The 19,573-nt window shown below is 55.6% G+C and overlaps 1 protein-coding gene across 4 annotated transcripts in view; it reads right to left on the reverse strand.

The window, feature by feature from the left end:
- The window catches only part of AFAP1 (actin filament associated protein 1), a 96,856-nt gene that overhangs the window by 25,139 nt on the left and 52,144 nt on the right, over positions 1-19,573 (reverse strand). For all 4 annotated transcript variants that reach the window (XM_053922901.2, XM_053922900.1, XM_053922904.2 and 1 more), the window contains exons 5-9: positions 18,747-18,958; positions 15,399-15,578; positions 9,559-9,654; positions 6,546-6,627; positions 3,318-3,467 (exon numbers count right to left, since the gene is read on the reverse strand). In XM_053922901.2, the coding sequence (XP_053778876.1) occupies positions 3,318-3,467; positions 6,546-6,627; positions 9,559-9,654; positions 15,399-15,578; positions 18,747-18,958 (720 nt within the window). The remainder of the gene's footprint in view (positions 1-3,317; positions 3,468-6,545; positions 6,628-9,558; positions 9,655-15,398; positions 15,579-18,746; positions 18,959-19,573) is intronic.

Genomic DNA, 19,573 nt, shown 5'->3' on the forward strand with positions numbered 1-19,573 from the left:
GCGCTGACCACTCCTTAACGCTGGGGAGTGACTGCCCTCCCTCTCAGACCCGGGAAGTGAACTAACAGCGTACCAGACGCAGTCAAGGAGGAGGAAGTAAAGAAAGGGCTCCTCTCACCCTTTACACTCGGGCACGCGCACCATCCCGGGGCTCAAAGCAAAACAAATTACGTGCTTTCCAAGCCTGAGTTTTAAAAAAACACTTTCCCAAAAGGGTTTTGGAAGATGGTTTTTGCTTCTTTCGTGTTCTAAGTCTCACACACTTTGTTAGCAAAGGGCAAATGCTGTAAAGAAGAAAACATAACAAAACCTAACCCCAAACAGGCACCTCGCAGGGCCCAGCACGCGCTCTGGCTGCCGCACAAGAACGCCTGCTCAGTGAACTCCCTAGGGGAACACTCAGAAAGTCCGGACTCCCCTCCGGCTGCCTCCACCCTGCCGGTGTGCCCCAACCACAGGGCGCGTGCCCGGCTTCCTGGACTCAGACCTCCGTGGGGGCTGCCCTGCAAAACAACAGAGAGTGGCGAGGGGCAAGCCCTCTGGGCGCAGGCGCCGGGACCGGGGTTCTGAGCCGCACATTTAGGAGGGTTCACAGGGAGGCGGAGAGAGGTTGGAGAAGCAGCGTTAAAGCCCAGGGTGAGCGTGAGCCTTCCCGGGGGAGGAAGCTCATCCCCGTGAGGTGAGTGCGGAGTTCCAGGCCCCCAGCAAGGCCTGGCCTGGAGTTCTCTTGAGCATTAAAGGTGGCAGGTAAAGAGCTGTTCTTCTGAATGCAGCTGTGGGGCTTACACGGTGATTATATTCACAAAATACCATTTGTAAACGACATACTGCTGACGCGTTTACTCTCGGACAGAAAAGAAAGCTCTACATGACGGCCCGCAGCCAGCTGTACTGTCTGAGCACCGAGTGACAGCTATCAGACTCGTCAGCGACCACGGCTGTGGTGCCACCTCTGAGCAGTGAGTCGCGCCGAAAGCCCACTTTTTTGTGAAATGAGGGCCAACTGTGCCCCCATCAGCGTTCTGTGAGCCTGAATGCCACAGTGACGGTAACAGGAAGAGATCTGAAGACGCGGACTGCTCTCGGGCACCTGAACCTGCCGGGGCGCACGAGGTCGGCACTCGGGACACTTGTCACGAAGAAGCCCTGAGCCGTCGGGCACTGCCAGGCAACGATCAGGCAGGTGAGGAGCCCACGTGTGGCCTGGGCCGAGAGGCTGGGGTGGGGCTCAGGGACCCTGAGGGGCGGGGCCTCCTCCAGCCTGGGTGATGCAGTGCTGTGGCTGGGAGGGGAGTCCAGGCCCCGGGTCCCAGTAGGAACCAGCCATGATGCAGGAGGTGACGGATCGTGAGGGGGACACGCGAGGTTCCATGTTCACAGAGGCACTGACGCAGTGAAAGGAGGCCTGAGGTGACCTGCCTGCCGAGTGACAGTCTCAGAGTTCACCACACAGCGTCCTTCGTGCAGGGGACGGCATTTCTGGGGGTGGCTCCACTCTCCTGAACGGGGGAGGGCTCTCTTGTGGTGCCTTCTTCCCTGACAGAACCTGGCCACAAGCCACCAACTGCTATGAATTTCTCGACATTGGAGTCACAAGAGGAATGGTTCTACTGCACACATCCCCAGTTACGTAGAACGTGACTTCCTATGAAGTTAGCGTGCTCTACCACCTTCCTCGGATTTATTCTCAGTCAACCCCGCCACAGCTGCCTGCCCAGTGCTTGGCCTGCTGCGATCCTCGAACACGAGTGGCCTGACACCCCTGCTTGCTGGGCAGGGGCCCGGGGATGGAGGCCACACGGGGCATGCAGAAGACCCCACCTGAGGGATCGCAGTCAGAGGGTTGGTCCCCACGGCCCGCACACCCTCCCGCCCTGCGCATCCGTGGGCTGATGGAAGGGGCTGGTGGAAGGGGCTGATGGAAGGGGCTGGTGGAAGGGGCTGGCTGTCTCACTGGGAAACCCACCACTGGGGAGCCGTGCCAGCCCGGCCCAGACGGCGTCCTCCAGCAGCAGCTGTGGGCCGAGTGGTATTGCGGGCCCGCCTGGCCCTCCTAGCACCACCCTCACCTCAACAATTTGGGAATTTCAGTTAAACGTGAAATTTTTCCCCTCCAAATTCTAAAAACCTCGGTTCTCTGGCGCAACTGTGGCAAGTGCAGGAGATTTCATTAGAACTGCAGGACGATGTGACAGGACTGAGGCTGAAGGACCACACACCAGGAGGAGGGACACACACCGGGGTCCGGACTTGGGGTCCAGACCCCAGTCTCTAAGATGCCTTCAGGTGACTGTTTGTTTTTCACAAAAGAACTTCTACTGTCTCCGCGGACCTACAGCAGGCTAAAAAACAAAAGCTAAAAACATTGTCACTCTTTGGGGGAGAATTCCCTTTCTGTTCTTCATCCCCAACAGCTGCCTGCTCTCCGGGGCCAGTGCACGGGCCGCACAGCACAGGGCCTGCGTGGCGCCACTCCAGGAGGCAGCAGCCAGGAGAGTGGGGCCCGGGTCCCCACCCCCAGGCCTCCCCTCTGCCCCATGCTCACACCTTGTCCCCTCGGGTTCCATTTCAACAAGGCAACAGCAATCTACAAGGAAAATTACTACCCAGTCTTAACTTTTTAAAAAGGGCAAATATCTGTCATTCAGCTTCTGAAGTTTTTCTCCCTTAAAAGAGCTGCCTGGTTGCTAGCAAACATGACACACCCAGTGCCCCAGGTGGCCTTGTTGTCTCTTCCGTATCCCCTCACACTGCGGGTCACTTGCTCCAGGCCTGCCTTTGTCACTCAGCTGGGGGCACCAGAGGGCCAGGGCTACAGCGGTCACTGCCACACACCGCGTGTCACACAGCCCTGGACAGCAGCCGCTCAGAAAAGCTGAGGCAGGAGATGGTCAGTTAGACGGGGCTTGAAACTTGAGTTTGGGAGGCGGAGCATGATGAGAAAGTCTGGGTTCATTATGTCAGCCAAGGGGAAGAACCGACCTCAATTCCCTAAGTGCCTGGCCAGACTTTACACCCCGCCCGGCCGGCCAGCAGTCTGTGCGTGTGTTCCCGCTTCAAACACTTACGGGGGTCCCGGAGACCTTCTGGGGTCAGAGAGAGACTTTGTTTTCCATCTTGAAAGAACCGCAGAGATCATCTCAACCCCCCGCTAAGTTTTTCTTTTTATTAATAACTGGTAAACATTTCCCCCAATTCAAACGATCACAGGTCTAATTCAAAAAAGCCCACTGAAAGGGCCCGAAGTGAGCAGCCACAGGGCAGCTCCGGGACAGAACGCAGCGTGCCCCATGCACGTGCGGCCGGCCCCTTCTTACCGCAAGTGGGCACGTCCTCCTCGGCGGACGAGGTCTGCTCGTCGGTGGACGGCTTCTTCTTTCCCAGACTGATGATCTTGGTGATCTTCTTCCCGGTGACTTTAGATACGGTCCCCTTGCCCTCTGATTTGGAACTTTTTTTCCTCTTAACTGTTAAGAATAATGACAACAAAAAAATTGTTTAATTTTAGAGCTTAAATTGGAAAAACATTCAAATAAAGCACTAGTCATAGCCACTCTTCTCGCTGACTTTCCTTACGGAGCACCTGCTCTGCACCAGCCTTTGGGGACGTGGTTAGCACCTTGGGAGTATGTACTTGGCGGGAACGCCCACAGAGCCAGGACACAAGATTAACTCACACGTGTGCAGTGCTCGCTGGGGACAGTGGCAGCTTCCATGTGGAGTGACACCAAGACCTCATTCCCTTCTCTTGATGACTGGCAGGGGCGGTCGAGTATTTACTAATTCACCCCAAATTCAAATTCTGCTGCACTAGTCCATCACAGACTGGGGTCGACCTTCCCCTTTGGAAGCAGAGACAGGAGCGCTAAGTCACTCCCTGCAGCTTTGACCACATGGGGTCGGGACTGTGTCCAGGTTCATCCCAGACACTAACATTTGGGAGCTGCTGTCTGAGTTTAGGATTTTCTCTGTGCAGCCAGCAATTAGTCTGGGTCCAGACATGGCTGGGATAAAGGGATTTGAACTGAAATCTCAGCTCCAAATCGCCAAGAGGGAGGCGCGAGAACGAAAGGCAAGAGAGAAGGTCAGAGCGCCCTCTGTTAGCCTCCTGCAGGAACTACCGATGGGGTGTCGACTAGACACAGCACTGTGCCGGGCAAACACGGTTTGGACCAAGGTCACTTCCACAAAGTGTGGAAGGCTGTTCTTCTTTAATACGAACAAGCAAACAAAGCCAGCCCGGAGAAGTTGAGACCTGGGTATCTTCATTTACACGTGCGCCGACCTGGATAACCAGGTGTGCTTCTTCATTACACGCAGACCAAGACGCACGTTCGTTCTGTCGGGCCGAGCTTTACAGGGACCCCGCGATCGTATGTGACTCTGCCCCAGGCAGACCTTAAAGACAGCTTTCCTGGCTTTGATGGCACAGACGAGCCCTGTGGGCAGCAGACGGTGCCTCCCCCGAGTCACTTCCGATGGAGACGACTAGAATTGCACCCAGGCACGGCTGGGGAGGAGCCCACGTGGTCAGGAGCAGAGCCCAGGACCTCTGGGCGTGGGCCTTGCCTATCACAACGGCCCAGATTATTTGGGTTCCAAGAGTGGTCACGGCCTGGGCTGCTGTTTGGTGTAAGGCGACCTCACGTTGGAGCTGGGAGGCACCCCTGCGCTCCAGTGCCAGGGTGCAGGTCAGCGGGGTGGGCAGCTGCTCGCCTGGCAGCACAGAGGCTTCGGCTGGGAAGGTTTCCCTGCCCCCACCCCATCCCACCTTCCTTGCAGCCCGGCCCAGCAACTGGGAAGGAAATTACCTGCAGATCACGTCTCCTAAAAGACTTGTATTCAGAAGACATAAAGAACTCTCTGGGTCAACACTAAGGACGAACAACTCAATAAAAACACAGGCTAAAGAAACAAATAGACATTTCAGCAAAGAGAACACCCGGATGGCAAACGAGCTCTTCATCACACGGTCACTGCGCCCGTCGCAGGGCAGGTGCAAGTCAAAACCACACTATAAGGTCCCGCCACAGACATCAGCATGGCACAGCACAAAACGGCCGAGGCTGGAAGGGAGCAAGAGACCGAGGAAGCCCACTCCTCGCACTGCCTGGGGGCAACAGAGACATGTCAGGCAAAACCCTGACCATGGGTCCATGGCAGCTTCGTCCCCAGCGGCTCAGGGTTGCCGACAAGCCAGCGGTCCCTCGGTGAGGGGACGGACGGATGCACTGGCTGCGCGGCGCCCACACTGACAGCCCGCGCGGACTCCTGAGCGTGCTGTAACTTGGTGCCACCGGAGGCGTGGCACTGAGTCAGGGAAGCGGACCGAAAGGCTACGTCCACTCACAGGACATTCTGCGAAGGACAGAAAACGGATCTGCAGCTGCCAGGGGTGCGGAGAGGTGGGGGAGGGACACAGAGCACAGGGCATGCTTGGGCTCAAAGACATGTTCTAGGTCTCAACTGTGGACGTCACACACCAGTGTTGGCCAAAACTCAAGGAACTGTATGCCAAAAAGGCGAGCTTCTCCGCGGGCAAGGCGTGCCTCCATGGAGCTCGGGAGTTTCAGCGTCAGCACGCCATGTCCACGGCAGCATTACTCACAGTGGCCAAGGGTGGGGACCACCCAAGCGTCCATCCACAGGTGAGTGATGACAGAACGTGGTCCCTCCACACGACGACCTCCATTCAGCCTCAGGAAGGGGGGGACCCGACCCTTGTGCGGCCCAGACGAGCCCCGAGGACGCGAGGGAGGAGGCGGGCCGGTCGCATGGGACAGACACATGGTTCCAGTGACAGGAGGGCCAGGGGGAGAGCCAGAGTCCCAGACACGGAGAGCGGGTGGGGTTCCCGGGGCTGGGGCAGGGCGGGAGGGAGCCTTTCAGGGGGTAGAGTGTCAGTGTGGGGAGGTGGTGGGGACGGCCACACAGCACTGGGAGTGTACTTAATGCCACTGGACACCTAGCAGTGGTTAAGACGGTTCATTTATGTTGTGCATTTTACTGCAATTTAATTTTTCTAAATGAAGGTAAAGTACATCTTCAGAAAATCTTTTTAAAAATGACCAGAAATCTGTGAGTCTGGCCTCCTCATTATAAAGATGGGGAGACTGAGGTACATCAAAGAGGGAAAATGTGGCCAAGCTGGAGCCAAGGTAGCGACAGGCAGGCACGTGACTCCCATCTCGTCACCCGAAGTTCCTTGGTGAGAGTTGGCTGTCCCAGCGTTGTGCCGGGGGGCACCGTCGCCAACCCGCCCCAGTGCTAACTCAGGTGAGGCGGTGCCTGCTGTGTCATTGTTTAAACGTATGCAGGGCGCCTGTCAAGACACAGGAAAAACTGGGGCCACAGCCCACTGGGACGGCTGACAGAGACTCAGAGGGGACCTCCGCCTTTCCGTCGTGTGACGCAGGATGATGGCTTCGGCACAACTGCGTCTCCGAGGAAATCTCTCGGCCAGCGGGGGTCCCACAGCTGGCTGCAGGGCCTGGTGTTTGGCTTTCTGTTTGTGGTTCACACCTTTTGGCACAAGCAGAGCTCACCTGGTTCCTTCCCATCACACATGGCGACTCCATTTTCTATGACGCCTTCCCCATCCGAACTTGGTCTCTCCGAGGACAGTTTCTGTGACGATAAAAAGGATGTGGTTATTCTTACAACAGTCACACCAGCTGACGGATGTATTGTATCAGGGATCACGCAAAATCCGTCTCAAAGCTGAAAGCGTGGGCCACATTCACGGCAACGCCAGCTAGCCGGGGGCTTGCTAGCCAAAGCTTGAAGAGCACCAGAAGAACACAGATGAGCCCACCGAGGCCGCACCGACACAGGCCCTGCCCACCATGACGGTGGCGTTCGGTTCACTTTCTCTCGTAAACAGTTGTGGGAAAATATCAGGGTTATTAGAAATACACCCCTCTCCAAACCGTGCTATACTGTGCTTCTAGAGACAAACGCCACATCGTCCGCCTACTTCCCTCCTGAGAACAACTTGGCAAGTGTCGGGTGTCTGCTTGTGACAACTGTGCTCAGCAAGTGCACACACAGTCGAGGGCACCGGGACCCTGGCGGCCGTGCAGCCCTGACACCTGGCCGCGGAGCACGGCTGGGACGCTAAGGCGGTGTCTGAACAAGAGACTCTATGGAGCGGGTGGGAGCAGGGGAGGGTAAATGGTGATGGAAGGAGACTCGACCTAGGGTGGTGAGCACACAACACTATATACAGTCATGTACTGCAGAGCTGTACACTTGAAACCTGTATAATTTATTAACAAGTGTCACCCCAATAAGTTCAATACAATTCTTTTTAAAAAAGAAGAGACGTCTCTGAGAGCTGGAATGCTTTCATTCTGGGCAGAGGACCTGTGGAGTCACCATGGGGACACAGGTCCCAACCCCCCCCACCCCCCACCCCGCCGAGACCCTCTGCATTATCCCCCAGTGCCACAGAGACACGCCGGGGGGCAGGGCAGCACGCAGGCCCCACTCGGTGACAGCTCCAGGCCACACTGGCTGAGGACGGCAGACAGGTGCGTGTGTCCCTGTGGCCGTGCTGGGACCCACGTGGTGAAAGAACGACTGGCACTCTGGGGGAACCCGGCATGCGCCAAGTTCCAGTGACAGAGAGTCTGAGAGCTGGCACTGTGCAGCCCTCAGCTGGGACGTGCTCCGGGGAACCAGGTCAACAGGTCTGGCCAGAAACAGGGCAGCCTGAGAAACCAAGCTAAGCGAGGGGCCGCCCCCAGGCCCCGTGTGAGTGGGTGAGAGGGAAACTCTGATGCGCTGCTGATGGGCACTGAGGTCGGACCAGCGTTTTTGGAAAGCGATTTGCTTAGCAACATGAATCAAAATCTTAAAAAAACAATTCCATCCTTTGGCCTGGTAATCCAGCTCCTAGGAGTCTATTCTCAGGTGACAGAGAAGCAGCAAAGACTGACAAAAAGGTGCCAGGTTGTTTTAAATGGCCAGAAAAGAGCCCTGGCCGAGTGGAGTATCTTCCCAATACACCAGGGTCGCGGGCTCGATCCCCAGTCAGGGCAAAGAATCAACCGCTTCTTTATGCGTTCATTGCACGATGAAGGGGAACAACAAATCAACGGCTCTTTCTCTCTAAAGTCAATTAAAAAATAATAAAATAAATGGCCAAAAATAAAATAAGAAGGCTTAATTTGTGGGCCTAATGCAACAGGGCCATGAATTTCATATTATTCAGCCGCTAAAAACACAGAAACTCTTGGTGCTTGTTGCGAGTTTCAAAAGCCTGGCAAACTGGCAACAGTGGAAGGGTAAGTGGGAAAACAGCGGCCTGCCCCGGTCGTGCTGCAGGGCCCCCGAAGTGTAAAGAAACACAAGAACAGGAGAAGCTGGTGAACAGCACGCGGTGTCGAGGGAGCTGCGTCCTCTGTGTGGTGGACGCACTCACGCGGGACTGCGTCCCCCTGTTGGGTTTCTCTGAACTTCTTCAGTCTTCCACAGACAGCAGGTGTTGCTTTAGTAATCACACACACATAGCAACAGGCCTGCAGTATTGAGGTGAGGGTTGTGAGGTTAATTTAGGTGGCATCTCAGAGGGTGTTTTGGATGAGACCAACACTTCAAGTGGGAACTCTGAGCAAAGCAGATTGCACTCCCCATTGTGGTGGGCCTTGCCCAAGCAGTTGAAGGCCTGCCCAAAACAGAAAGGTCTCCATCCCCGAGCCCAGGAGAATTCTCCTAAAGATGCCCTTCAGACTTCAGCTGCTGGCCGACACCACAGGTTTTAGACTTGCCATCCTCCATAATCCCATAAGCCAACTCCTCAATATAAATCTTATAAAAATTCCCTGTAAAAGTCATACATAAATATATGTACACACACGCACCGCCCCCACTCCCACCCGCCACTGTTGGTTCTGTTTCTCTGGAGAACCTGCACTAAAACAGGAGTGGACAAAAAGGATCTAGTCCCTGGCAGGAGCTACTCAGGCGGGACCCAGGAAGCCCGGGACTCAGCTCCCTGCAGACCACTGGGTGGAGGGGCCATGGGTCTCCATGGAGATGAAATCTGCACAGGGACAGAAAATCAGAGAGCTGAGCGTGTGGCATGCCAGGGACAGATTCGTGCCGAAAAGGGCCAACCCCCGCCCCCCACTGCTGGGCCCTCGCTGGGCCTTTGCACAGGACAGTGGGTATAGGGCAGGCAGGCCAGGGGACTCGGCCTGCTCTCTTGGGAACGACCCTTCGGGGAGGCGCCCTTCTGCAGTGCCTATTGTGTTCCTGAAGGGTGCAGACTTCGCTCTGCCATGGAGCAGCTAGGTGACCTTGAATGAGGCCCTTAACACCTTCACTCCTTTTCTTCGTCTAGAGCTGGGACTAACGCAGCCGACCATGCAGTCTCTAAGACGGCCAACTCAAGCTGTGCACGGAGCGGGCCCCTGCAGCACACAGGGAACAGACCTGCCTCCTTTTTCTCTTCCAACTAGAAGGGCTGAAAGCCTCGGAGAACACACTGAGGGCGTTCAGGGAGGCCCAAAGCCTCTGTGAGGCCTCTGGTCCTAGAGAGAACATGCCCCTTACCTTCTCTAGTTCCACCTTGTGCACGGGAGAGCTCGATGGTGGGGGGCACTCGGAATCCACAGGCCCACTGCAGCCGCTGTAGACTTCTTTGACCACCTGTAACAAGTGTGACATTCTTGAGTGTGTCCAAAGGCAGAGATGCTCACGTGAAGGGTCAAAGCTTCAGATGAATGGGGCACACGGTATGACAGGAAGCGTGGGCGCCAGGCACTCAATGTTCATGCAGGCCCCCAGGCCGCGAGCGTCTGCCACTGCTGGTACTGACGCAGGTCCTGGGGGCTGAGTGAACCACGTGTGTGAGCAAGGGCCCTGCTCTCCCAGGGACCCCCGTCCAGGAGGACGGAGGGATCACATGGACAGTGAGTATCGCCCACAGCACAGGTGGTGTGAGGCCACGGTGAGCGCTGCAGAGAACGAGTGGCCCTGACGCAGCAGGCATGGCTGCTTTCGAGAAGGAGCTCAGGAGAGGCCACACTGGGCTGGCTGGTCTGAGCTGAATGGCCAGGACCCAGCCGTGAAGAACTGTGGGAAGGGTTCTAGGCCCCAGGCACCGCAGGTGCAAAGGCCTGTGGCAGGTGTGGGGTGTTTAGGGACAGCCCACAGGGCCGTGGAGCAGGAGGTGGGGTTGGAGAGGCTGGGAGGAGCCGGGTCACATAGTGCCCCCGGGCCCCGCAAGGAGAGTGGGGTTGTCTGAGTGTGGAGGAAGCCCGGGAGCCCAGCGGTGTGGGCGGCAGCACGGCAGAGGTCGAGAGCGGGCTGCGGAGCCTTGCTTCCCGGGTCCGCCCTGCTTTCACCCAGCGCAGACTAAGGAACTGTTCTGAGCTTCAGCTTCCCTGTCTGAAAAGTGCAGAGGCAACAGTCTTTCTAAAATTAAATGCCTTGAGACAACGCCTAAACCGTAATGAACTGTCAAGTATCATCAGGGGGCAGAGAGCTCTCCCGCTGTTGCGGGAAGAGAGAATGACAGGGTGCCGGAAAAACAAGGAGAGGAAAATGAGTGCGAGGTCGGTGCTGGAGGTCGCCGGACACAGGAAGGTGGTGGGTGGACTGGAGGGATCGTCGTGGTGATGGAGAGGAGGGGAGGGATTCGGGACAAGTTCTGGAGGAAGAGGCGGCAGGTCCCGTGGGTGGGTTAGACATGGGGCATGAGGGAAGGGCTCAGTCTGAGACATCTCCGGACTCCGTTTACTTGGCTGGAGCCGACAGAAAGAAACAGGCTGGGTGGGAGGGGGGCTGGGTACCCGGGTATGTTTGCCGGTGAAGGAAAACTTCCAGTCGGGGTTGGAAATAAACTAGGGAGTCAGGGGCAGAAGGCCTGGATGGAAGGGTGAGACCAAGCAGACTGAGGGTCCTGGAGAAAGACCCAGAGCTGGTCAGCTGGTGGGGCGGAGCCAGAGAAGGCAGCTGGTGGAAGTCTGTGAGGGCAGGGACAAGGAGGCCAGAGGCAAACTGAGAGGGCATGCTTAGTGGGGCAGGCAGGAGGAGGGAGAGAGCTGGGAGAGACAGCCCAGCAGAGGGACGCCCCAGAAGTTGCTGTGTAAGGGAGGCAGGAGGAGGGGACTGGCAGGATGCCGGGTGGGAGGTGAGGGAAGCACGCGGAGCCGGGAGTCAGAACGCTACCGTCGGACCAGTTCTGGTGTCTCATTGGCTTGAGAGGCAAGAACAGCAGTTACTGGCTGCAAATCATACCCTCCCTGGGCCTCAGTTTCCTCCCTGGCCAAGGAAGGAGGGTCAAGATGACCCATCTTGCTACTTATCTCTGGTTTCATTAAGGGACGAAGGGACCCTAGTGCAAACAGCCTAAGCCAGCATCTGGCGTGGGCACATGGAAGACACCACAGCTGCTGCCATCCTGCGTACAGCCTAGGTGAGCGTCCCGTGGTCTGGGCTGGGGTTGGGGGGGAGAGGGGGGAAGACCCTGACTGAGACCAGCAGGTGCCACCCCCACGGTCGCCCACTGTCCTTCCACCATGCCTGAGTACCCGCAGTGAGCTGCGCGTGGCTGACGGCCGGGGAGATGCCGTCAGACAGACAGACAGACAGACAAGGTTCCCGGGCCAGTGGCACTCTCTTCTGACAAGAACACTGGCAGACAAATCTTTCCGAAGTCTTCTGTGCTTTCTGGACCTTAGCTGCAATTTGAGTTCAACCCAAGTGCCTTCTGGGCAGGAAAAAACCCCAAAAAAGGCCCAAGTCCAGCTATCTGTGAAGTAATTTTGCAGTATGGCCTCCAGGGCCTATCCAAGTCCACGGGCCAGCACTGTGTCAGGACTGGGGCCAGGGACTCACCAGCCGGACAGTGAGTCCAGCCATCTTGCTGTTCGGCTGTCCTATGAAAAAATAGAGCAATGTCCACATTTGAGGCCAAAGCAGGAAAAGAGAGGAAGAAACAACCCAGGTGGCTTGCTGCAGTGCTGTCCTTGCTGATGCTGAGGGGGGACATCAGCCCGGGGCGTCCCTCCCGTTTCTGTTCCGTGCTGATCTTACCACGTTTTCCGCGGATTTTTACTCCCTCGCCTCCCCAGTGTGCTCGTCGAGTCTTTAGGGCAGAAGGCAAACTTTCATTCATTCTGGACATTCTAGCAAAATGTGCACAATGCAACGGGAACTCCTGGGTGTTTGTGTCGGACACAACCAGGGTTCGAGACCCCACTCTACCCCTTTGTCCACAGGTGACACTGAGCACCCGACTCTGAGCCTTACCTCCCTCTTCCAGAAAATGCACAGGAACGCCTGGGGGTCGCTGTGACATGCAGTGACAGAGCGACTGCAGTGTCCAGCCCAGTCCTTCTTCCAGAACTTGAGCTCCTGTCCCGCGATTAAAGCACTAAGTGAAAATGTTGGATTATACAGACAACCATGAAGTGCACGAACTCTTTTTGTTTTGCACGGAAAGGCTGAGCCCACACACCCAGCCTGCAGCGACTTATCTACAGCCTGGCCGTCTCCATCTCTGGTTCAGGGGCAGGGGCGGACGCAGCCCTCTGGCCACACTGCTCCAGCTGCTCCCACCAGACAGTGGGCTGCAGTCCTGGGAACAGTGGCTTCGGAGGTCACATGCTTTCTCTCTTAGCTAAATAAGACTTGTCCTTTGAGACGCGGCCTAGGTCTCACATGATCAGGAAGTCCATGCTGGCCTCCCACGACAGGAGATGGTAAGGCTGCCCCCTCCACGTGCCACAGCCAGCCACGCGCTCCCGTCAGACGCTGGTCCCGCGTGCATTGTATACGTGTAGGTCTGTCCCTTCCATAAAGCTGCGCTCATTCTCACACAAGGGCCACACTTTCTTATGTGGGTATTCTCAATGCCTAGCATGTAAAAACAACTAAAAAAATAGTTTGATTAAAGAACAGGGAATGAAGAAATAAATTGGACTTGAAATTTTCTATGGGAAAAGAAGAATGAATGAAAAAAACAGAAAAAGAAAGCTGGCTGTCACATAAAACATAGAAACCCTCAGGACGAACCTTCCCCAGCCTTCTGCACAGACCTCTGAAGTCCTCAAGGAGAACATGCTTGTAAAAGGCGGGGAGTGGCCTGCAGCACCAACACTGCCCGCCCTGGCTGTCACCACATGGTACTGCACCACTCCCTCCTGGCCACTGGACTGTCCCCACAGCTCTCGCCTGTTTCCCATCAAGTCCCACTGGCCAGCAAAGGTGCAGGGACCTAACCCGTCACTGAAGTCACTGGTTGAGCTTTCTGAGCCATCGAAGCTCGCTGACGGACTCACCTTCCCTGGGAAACCTGCCCTCAACATCTGCATGCTGTGGGCACGCCGTGTGGGTCTCTCGCACTCCCCTGCTAGCGCTCCAGCTCCCCGTGCGGCGCAGCCTCTCCCCCCACAGGGCACACCCCGGCACACCAGCCAGGCAAGGGGATACACATGCATCCCAGCATCGCGAGATGATTTAACCTTTCCCCAAACTGAACGACAGTCACGTCCCAGTATAGAGAGCGGCCTGAAACTGTCTCTCGACTCTGGTCTCTATTTGTGGCCACTTGGTCCCTGCAGAGTTATTAGGAAGTAAGAAAGGGCGTATCACCCACATGCATAGGCACCTACAGACGAGGCTTCTGTACTACTGATTTCATTTTAAAGAGCCATGTCCTGTGAGAAGTTCAACATGTATTTAAGAGAGCTGAGGCCAATTCAGAATCACAAACCCTTCAAAAAACGAACTGTTACATGTTCTGTGGTACTTTTGTTTGCTTTTAACTGGAGCCTCCTCTCCAGAAACACAATCTCCGCACATTTTTTAAGGAAACTTGACCACTTCGTTTCCGGGAATGCTGGCTCTTGTCTTCTGCCTGACCCCGACAAAACGGCTCATGTTTTTGGCATCTGCACACACACAGTCCGTTAAGTTTGGCAGGAGTCGCTGGTGATGGAAGCTGCAGGCCGAAGGAGAGGAACAAACTCGGCCGCGCACTGGCAGGGAGCGTGCCGCGCCATGCGCGCCCTGGCTGACCGGCACCCCCCCCCCATACCTGATGAAGGGCCTGGCGCCTTACTCGACAGAGACCAATGGTCACACTGAAGCTGCATTCTAAACATTAACAGCCCGAACAACACATTTATGGCGACATGGGATGACAGCGGTTTGTATTAATAAAAAAGGGCCATGGGGGACTTTAAGAGCTAACTCCATGCAAAGGTATTAGAAGAAAATACAGGTATAAATCTTCGAGCCCTTGGATTACACACCAGTTGCTTAGCTCTGACGTAAAAAGCCGCACAGACAGTGCAGTTCGGACACACGCTACAGTGTGGGGGCCGGAAAGCAGGGCGGGGAGTGGAGGAGGCCAGTCACACAGGCCGAGCTGCCCGAGGGGTTTCCTTCTATGACAGAGGGCAGATGAGTGGTTGCCTGGGGCTGGGGCAGGGCTGGGGCACACCAAGCGCAGATTTCTCCCCAGGGTAACAGACTGCCCTGAAATAAGATTAACGGGACGGTCACACCACTCTATGAACATCCTAAAGCCAATCATACGGTCACAGGGCAAACTGCATGGTGTGTGAACTAGCCCTCAATAAAGCGGTTATAAAATAACACTGAAATCATTTCTCCCAGACAGGATGGCCAACGCGACCATCAGGAGACCTGGCGCAGGGGGACAAGAACAAGCATGGCGGCGGATGGAGGAGGGGCCCGGTGAGCTCCCCAGACCGCGGCCCAGACGGCCAGGCCTGCCACGTGCCTGCGATGGAGACTGAGAGTCAAGCAAACATCCTGAAGGAAACCTCCAGAAACCCTAGAATTAAAAGCTGCCACACAGAACTTAAGAACACACTGAACAGGAACAACGTTCACAGCAGGTGAGACACAGCTAAAGAGAGAAACAGGGAGCTGGCGAGTAGCAAGAAGAAACACTCAGACTAAAACTGGTTTTAAAAGGGAGACAGTAAGTACACAGCAAAGATAAGAAGTTCAATATGCTGAAAAAGTCTAACATACACCTAAATGTAGTTGGGGGAGGGGAGGGAGGAGGGTCAAGTTCCATTTTAAGAGAAATGGCCGTAAATTTTTCCGAAACCTGGAAAGTTGACAAGCCACCGATTTCAGACGCCTAAGGAATCCCAAGCAGAATAAAAAAGAGCTCATATCCAGGCACAAAAATTGAAACTAGTAAATCAAAGTCAGCGAGAAAGTTCTAGAAGCAGCCTGCAAATGGGGACCAGGCTGCCTTTTGAAGACCAGTTAAAGTGATTAATCTGAAAGTAATCAGAATAACCCGCGATAAAAGACCACACTATCCAGGTTAACCTGTGTTGGCGCATGCTTGAAAAGACACGAATTAAAGCAGAAGCAGATCCCGGACGACACCGACAGCTTACCCGCAGCCACTGCTCGGCCTGCTCCTTGCTCTGGACGGCCAGGACCAGGGGGTCTGTGCCCTGCTGGGTGATTTTCAATTCGTGCTTCTTCTTTTTGCCGTCTTTCGGGATATATGTGATGCTGCAGCCTGGGAGAGGCAGCTCCATCTGTGGCTGCTGGTCCTTGGAACTCTTATAGCACTGCACGGGACAGGAGAGAGCCCGGTCAGGCCACGCGGGAGGTCAGCAGCAACACTGACAAAATGCGGCCCCATGAGAACGGGAGTGTGGGCGTGGCGTCTGGAGGTCAGACCGACCAGTGGGGATGCTTGGCAACTGGAAAACGGACCTGCAGCCTCCCTGCTGTCCTCACTGCTCCACGTCCACACTCTGCACAGTGGAAATGCATCACCTCATTTAACTCAGCCACACCCACCAGCCAGCAAGACACGACCTGGCCGGCCAGGCTTAAGTACTCAGGGAGCTTTCCCAGTGAGTTACAGGGAGGCAGTTTCTTAGATTTGCTGAAACAACACAGCCCTGGGTACTCTGTTCCACAGCCTGCCGCTGGTGTCCACCCATCTCATCTCTATCCTCCTTTTGAAAGACAAAAGAATGATTTCAGTAAGAGTGTAGATAGCAACACTCAACAGACACAAATGTCTGCTCAGGTTTGCTTTCTCGTTGAGTAGAGGACCCCAGACTCACGCTGCCCCGTCTACACGCCTGCACAGATTTCACTACTCGGGGGGGACTGAGATCTGATTCCCAGCGCCCCAGGTTTGTAAAGCCTGGGGCCATACCTCTGTCCAGAGGCGCCGGGCCCCCCATGGTTCAATTGTGTTCCTGCCGACCGCAAGCATGCCTTCTCGTGGAAATACACGTGTTCATGAAGGAGGCCAGGTACCCAGGCCCGCCCTCTCTTACTAATTTAATCTGGGTCCGGGAAGTTTCTTAAGCTCTCTGAGCCTGTTTCCTCATTTGTAAAATGAGCTATTGTTATTTTCTTGAATTGTATTATCAGTAACAACAACACCTATTACCAAGTCTGGAGTGTCATCGCTGTACGAGGCATCTCAGGCCCTCCGTCCCACAGGTGTCTGTTCTGCAGAGGAAGTTGACCTGGTTCAGTAACTTAGTTCCCTAACCCATGAACAAGCGGCAGACCTGGACTCTGGCCCCACGCCACGTGAGTCCTGTTCTCCTGACTCTGCCGCCCCCAGACCTGTGTTCAGAAATAATTACTGGTATCTCCAAAACCACGGCTCCTGAAGCACACACAGGTGGAACAGATCTTCTTTTTAAAGAAGTTCAACTAATGGTTCCTCTGTCTTCAAAAAAGAACAAAAACTATACCCACACCAGCTAAGCTCCCCTTGCTGTGCGTGTCCACCACGCACCTTCCCGCTCTGCCTCCCCAGGGAGGGGAGGGAACGCACAGCGCAGAAAGGGAACGTCACGGCTTGGGCTTCCTGAGGCCAAAGGCCGCCGAACAGCTGTGTCATCAGTGATCTGGCCCACGGCAGGGGCGGCTCCCGGGGGGCTGGCTCTGCCACCCAGCGCAGCACGCAGGCTCCTGCGGGGGGGCAGGAAGCAGGCCCCACCGAGGAAGGAGCTGAGCTGCAGGGCCGTTAGGTGTGACATCAGACACAGAACTACTGGGAAGGGATCATGACCTTGGATGGGCTGTCTGCTGGGACCCCTTTCTGCAAGTGAGGGGACAGGCCCTCAGGGCACGAAGGGGGCTCTGGGCACCAAGAGCAGCACGGGCTTGCCTGTGGGCACACAGCCTGGGCACACAGCCTGGGAGCACCGGAGGCCAGAGCCCGGGGTCGCGGTTCCCTGCGGCGTCTGCACTGTACAGACTCGGACAGCACATGCCGCTGTGGTCACTGCCCGCCTTTTTCCAGCGCCAACCGGGGTCATCTGGTCACAGGTTGTTTCAGAACCAAAAACACCTCCATGATAAAGTAACCGACTTTGACTCCGCACCGTAAGGAAACAGTTCGCTCCACGGTTTCCCATCAGTTCCCTCTGAGATAGCCAGCGCTACTGTTCGCGGCAGGTGTTACCGTCCTGCTCGTGAGGGCGGGCCTTCGGGCAGGAGGTGGAAGAAGTGAAGAAAGGGGAGGGGAAGGTGGGGACCCCTGCGTGCGGCAGGCTCCCGCGCATGCTGGGCACCGCTCCACCGCGAGGCGCCTGGGTGCTGTCAACACGTCTGTGCGACACGTCCACGTCCTGCAGCCGTGTGGCAAATTGTTAGTAAGTGCCGTGTTCATCCTTCTCATCCCCCACCCCCATTCTTTATTTTAAAACTCCCCACGGCATCATCTTTGGCATACTCTGAATTTGGGAGATTTCAGGTACACATGTGGAGAAAACATATACTCTCGCTGTTTGTTTAAAAAAAATTGAACAAAACCATTAATTAAGCAATACACAAAGCCCTAAGAATCTAGTAAAATGCGATTCCCGTAATTCTCAGATGATCTATAAAAAGCCGTCTGCCCCACTAAGGATCGACTTACAGAAACAGAACTTTGCGTGCGCCGTTTTCATGACGGAGCGCTGAGCCACGTTTTCCTCAAGATTAATTTGAAGAAAAAACAAAAAGCAAAAGCATGCTCTAAAATTCATAATTCTAACAATCAACCGAGGTTTCTAAAACTGGGAAGGCAGGTGAGAAGGAGGGAGGGAGAAACCTGCTAGAGCAAGACCCATGGGGAAGGGAGGGGAGAGGAGGGGAGGGGAGGGGAGGGGAGGGAAGAAGGAAAGGAAGCAGGAAGGAAGGAAAGAAAGAAAAGAAAAGAAAGAAAAGACAGAGAAAGAGAGAAAGAAGGAGGGAGGGAGAAGGGGAGAGAGAGAGGAAGGAAGGGAGGAAGGAAGAAAGAGAAAAGAAATGGAGAAACAGGCCTGTAGCTTTCCAAAAGAATTTCCTGTGCTGGCCACGCCCCCTCCAAGTGGCCGGCCACCGTCCCACTTCTCTGACCTGGCTTGGAGGAATCCACTGACTCACTACAGTTGAGAAAATCCATCCTGCAACTTCTGGCAAACTAAGTGCTGTGCCTTTCCATGGACACAAACCACAGACACCACCAGGAGGGGAGGATTCTGCCCGCTGCTTGCTTTAGGGAGCTGGCAGAACCCCTGCATTAAAGACTTGGCCGTGTCCGCCAGTGCCAGCCGACAGCCTGCCGGGGCCGGCGTGGGCCGGCGCCAGACGCTGCGAGCACCCCGTGGATTCTGAGGCCTGTGCTTCCCTCTAGCCCTTGCGATGGTAGCACTGCTGGGTATCAACACCATCAATGAGACTGCCAAGGAGGTGGCACCAACTCCACACGGGAGCAATCTTGCACACGGCTGACTTACCAGTAGTTTGGTGTCCTTGATGACGCAGAGCAACTTGGTCCACTGTCCGAAGCGCTTCTTGCGCAGCAGGAAGGCGCAGATCTTGGCGTCCTTCACCAGGTCCATGGAGGCCTCCTCCGAGGGCCACTGGTGTCGCATTTTCTTCCCCTTCCCGTCCTCCTCCTCTTCATCGTACGATTCATAAGAGCTACTCATTGCATCCGAGTCATAATCTGTCCGAAAAACAGAGAGAAAGGTAAAGAAAGACCTCACTACAAAACCGCATCTGGGCCCCGGGGGCGCCACTCTGCCCCCACGCTGGAGGCGCCTGCACCCGGTGTACTGGGGAGACGCTCCCTCGTGCAAACAAGGGAAAATGGTGCCTAGACGTGGGCAGTGGAAGCTCAATGGAGGGTTTTCAACTAAAGTGAATGAAAGTTCTGTACGGAGAAAAACCATTTCTAGACTGTTCAGTATGGCTGGGCACTCGGCAGACCCTGCCTTGTGAAATCCTCGCCACGGTCTTGCCAGGCGGGCCTCGCCCCCATTCCGTGGTGCATCCCACCCACTGAGACCCTGGGCCACAGAGGTCCCCATGCTCCCATGCCCACACCTTCATGTCAAAGTTCTTTCTGGGCTGCGATGTCCTACTTCCTGTTGGCACCGCCACATGCACAAGCCCTTCCTAATGGAGGAGGGAGGGCTGAACTGGCCGAGAGTGTGTCTCCTGTTTCGATACACACATATTTGTGCGGGATCACCGAATCCCTTCCTTCGCCGCTCCCAGTCCCCTTCCCCCAGCCTAAGCGCTAACAGCAGCTAACTGTGGGTCGCAGTATTTAAGTGGC

The sequence above is a fragment of the Desmodus rotundus genome, chromosome 4 (genome assembly GCF_022682495.2).
Source record: "Desmodus rotundus isolate HL8 chromosome 4, HLdesRot8A.1, whole genome shotgun sequence".
Lineage (NCBI taxonomy): Eukaryota > Metazoa > Chordata > Mammalia > Chiroptera > Phyllostomidae > Desmodus > Desmodus rotundus.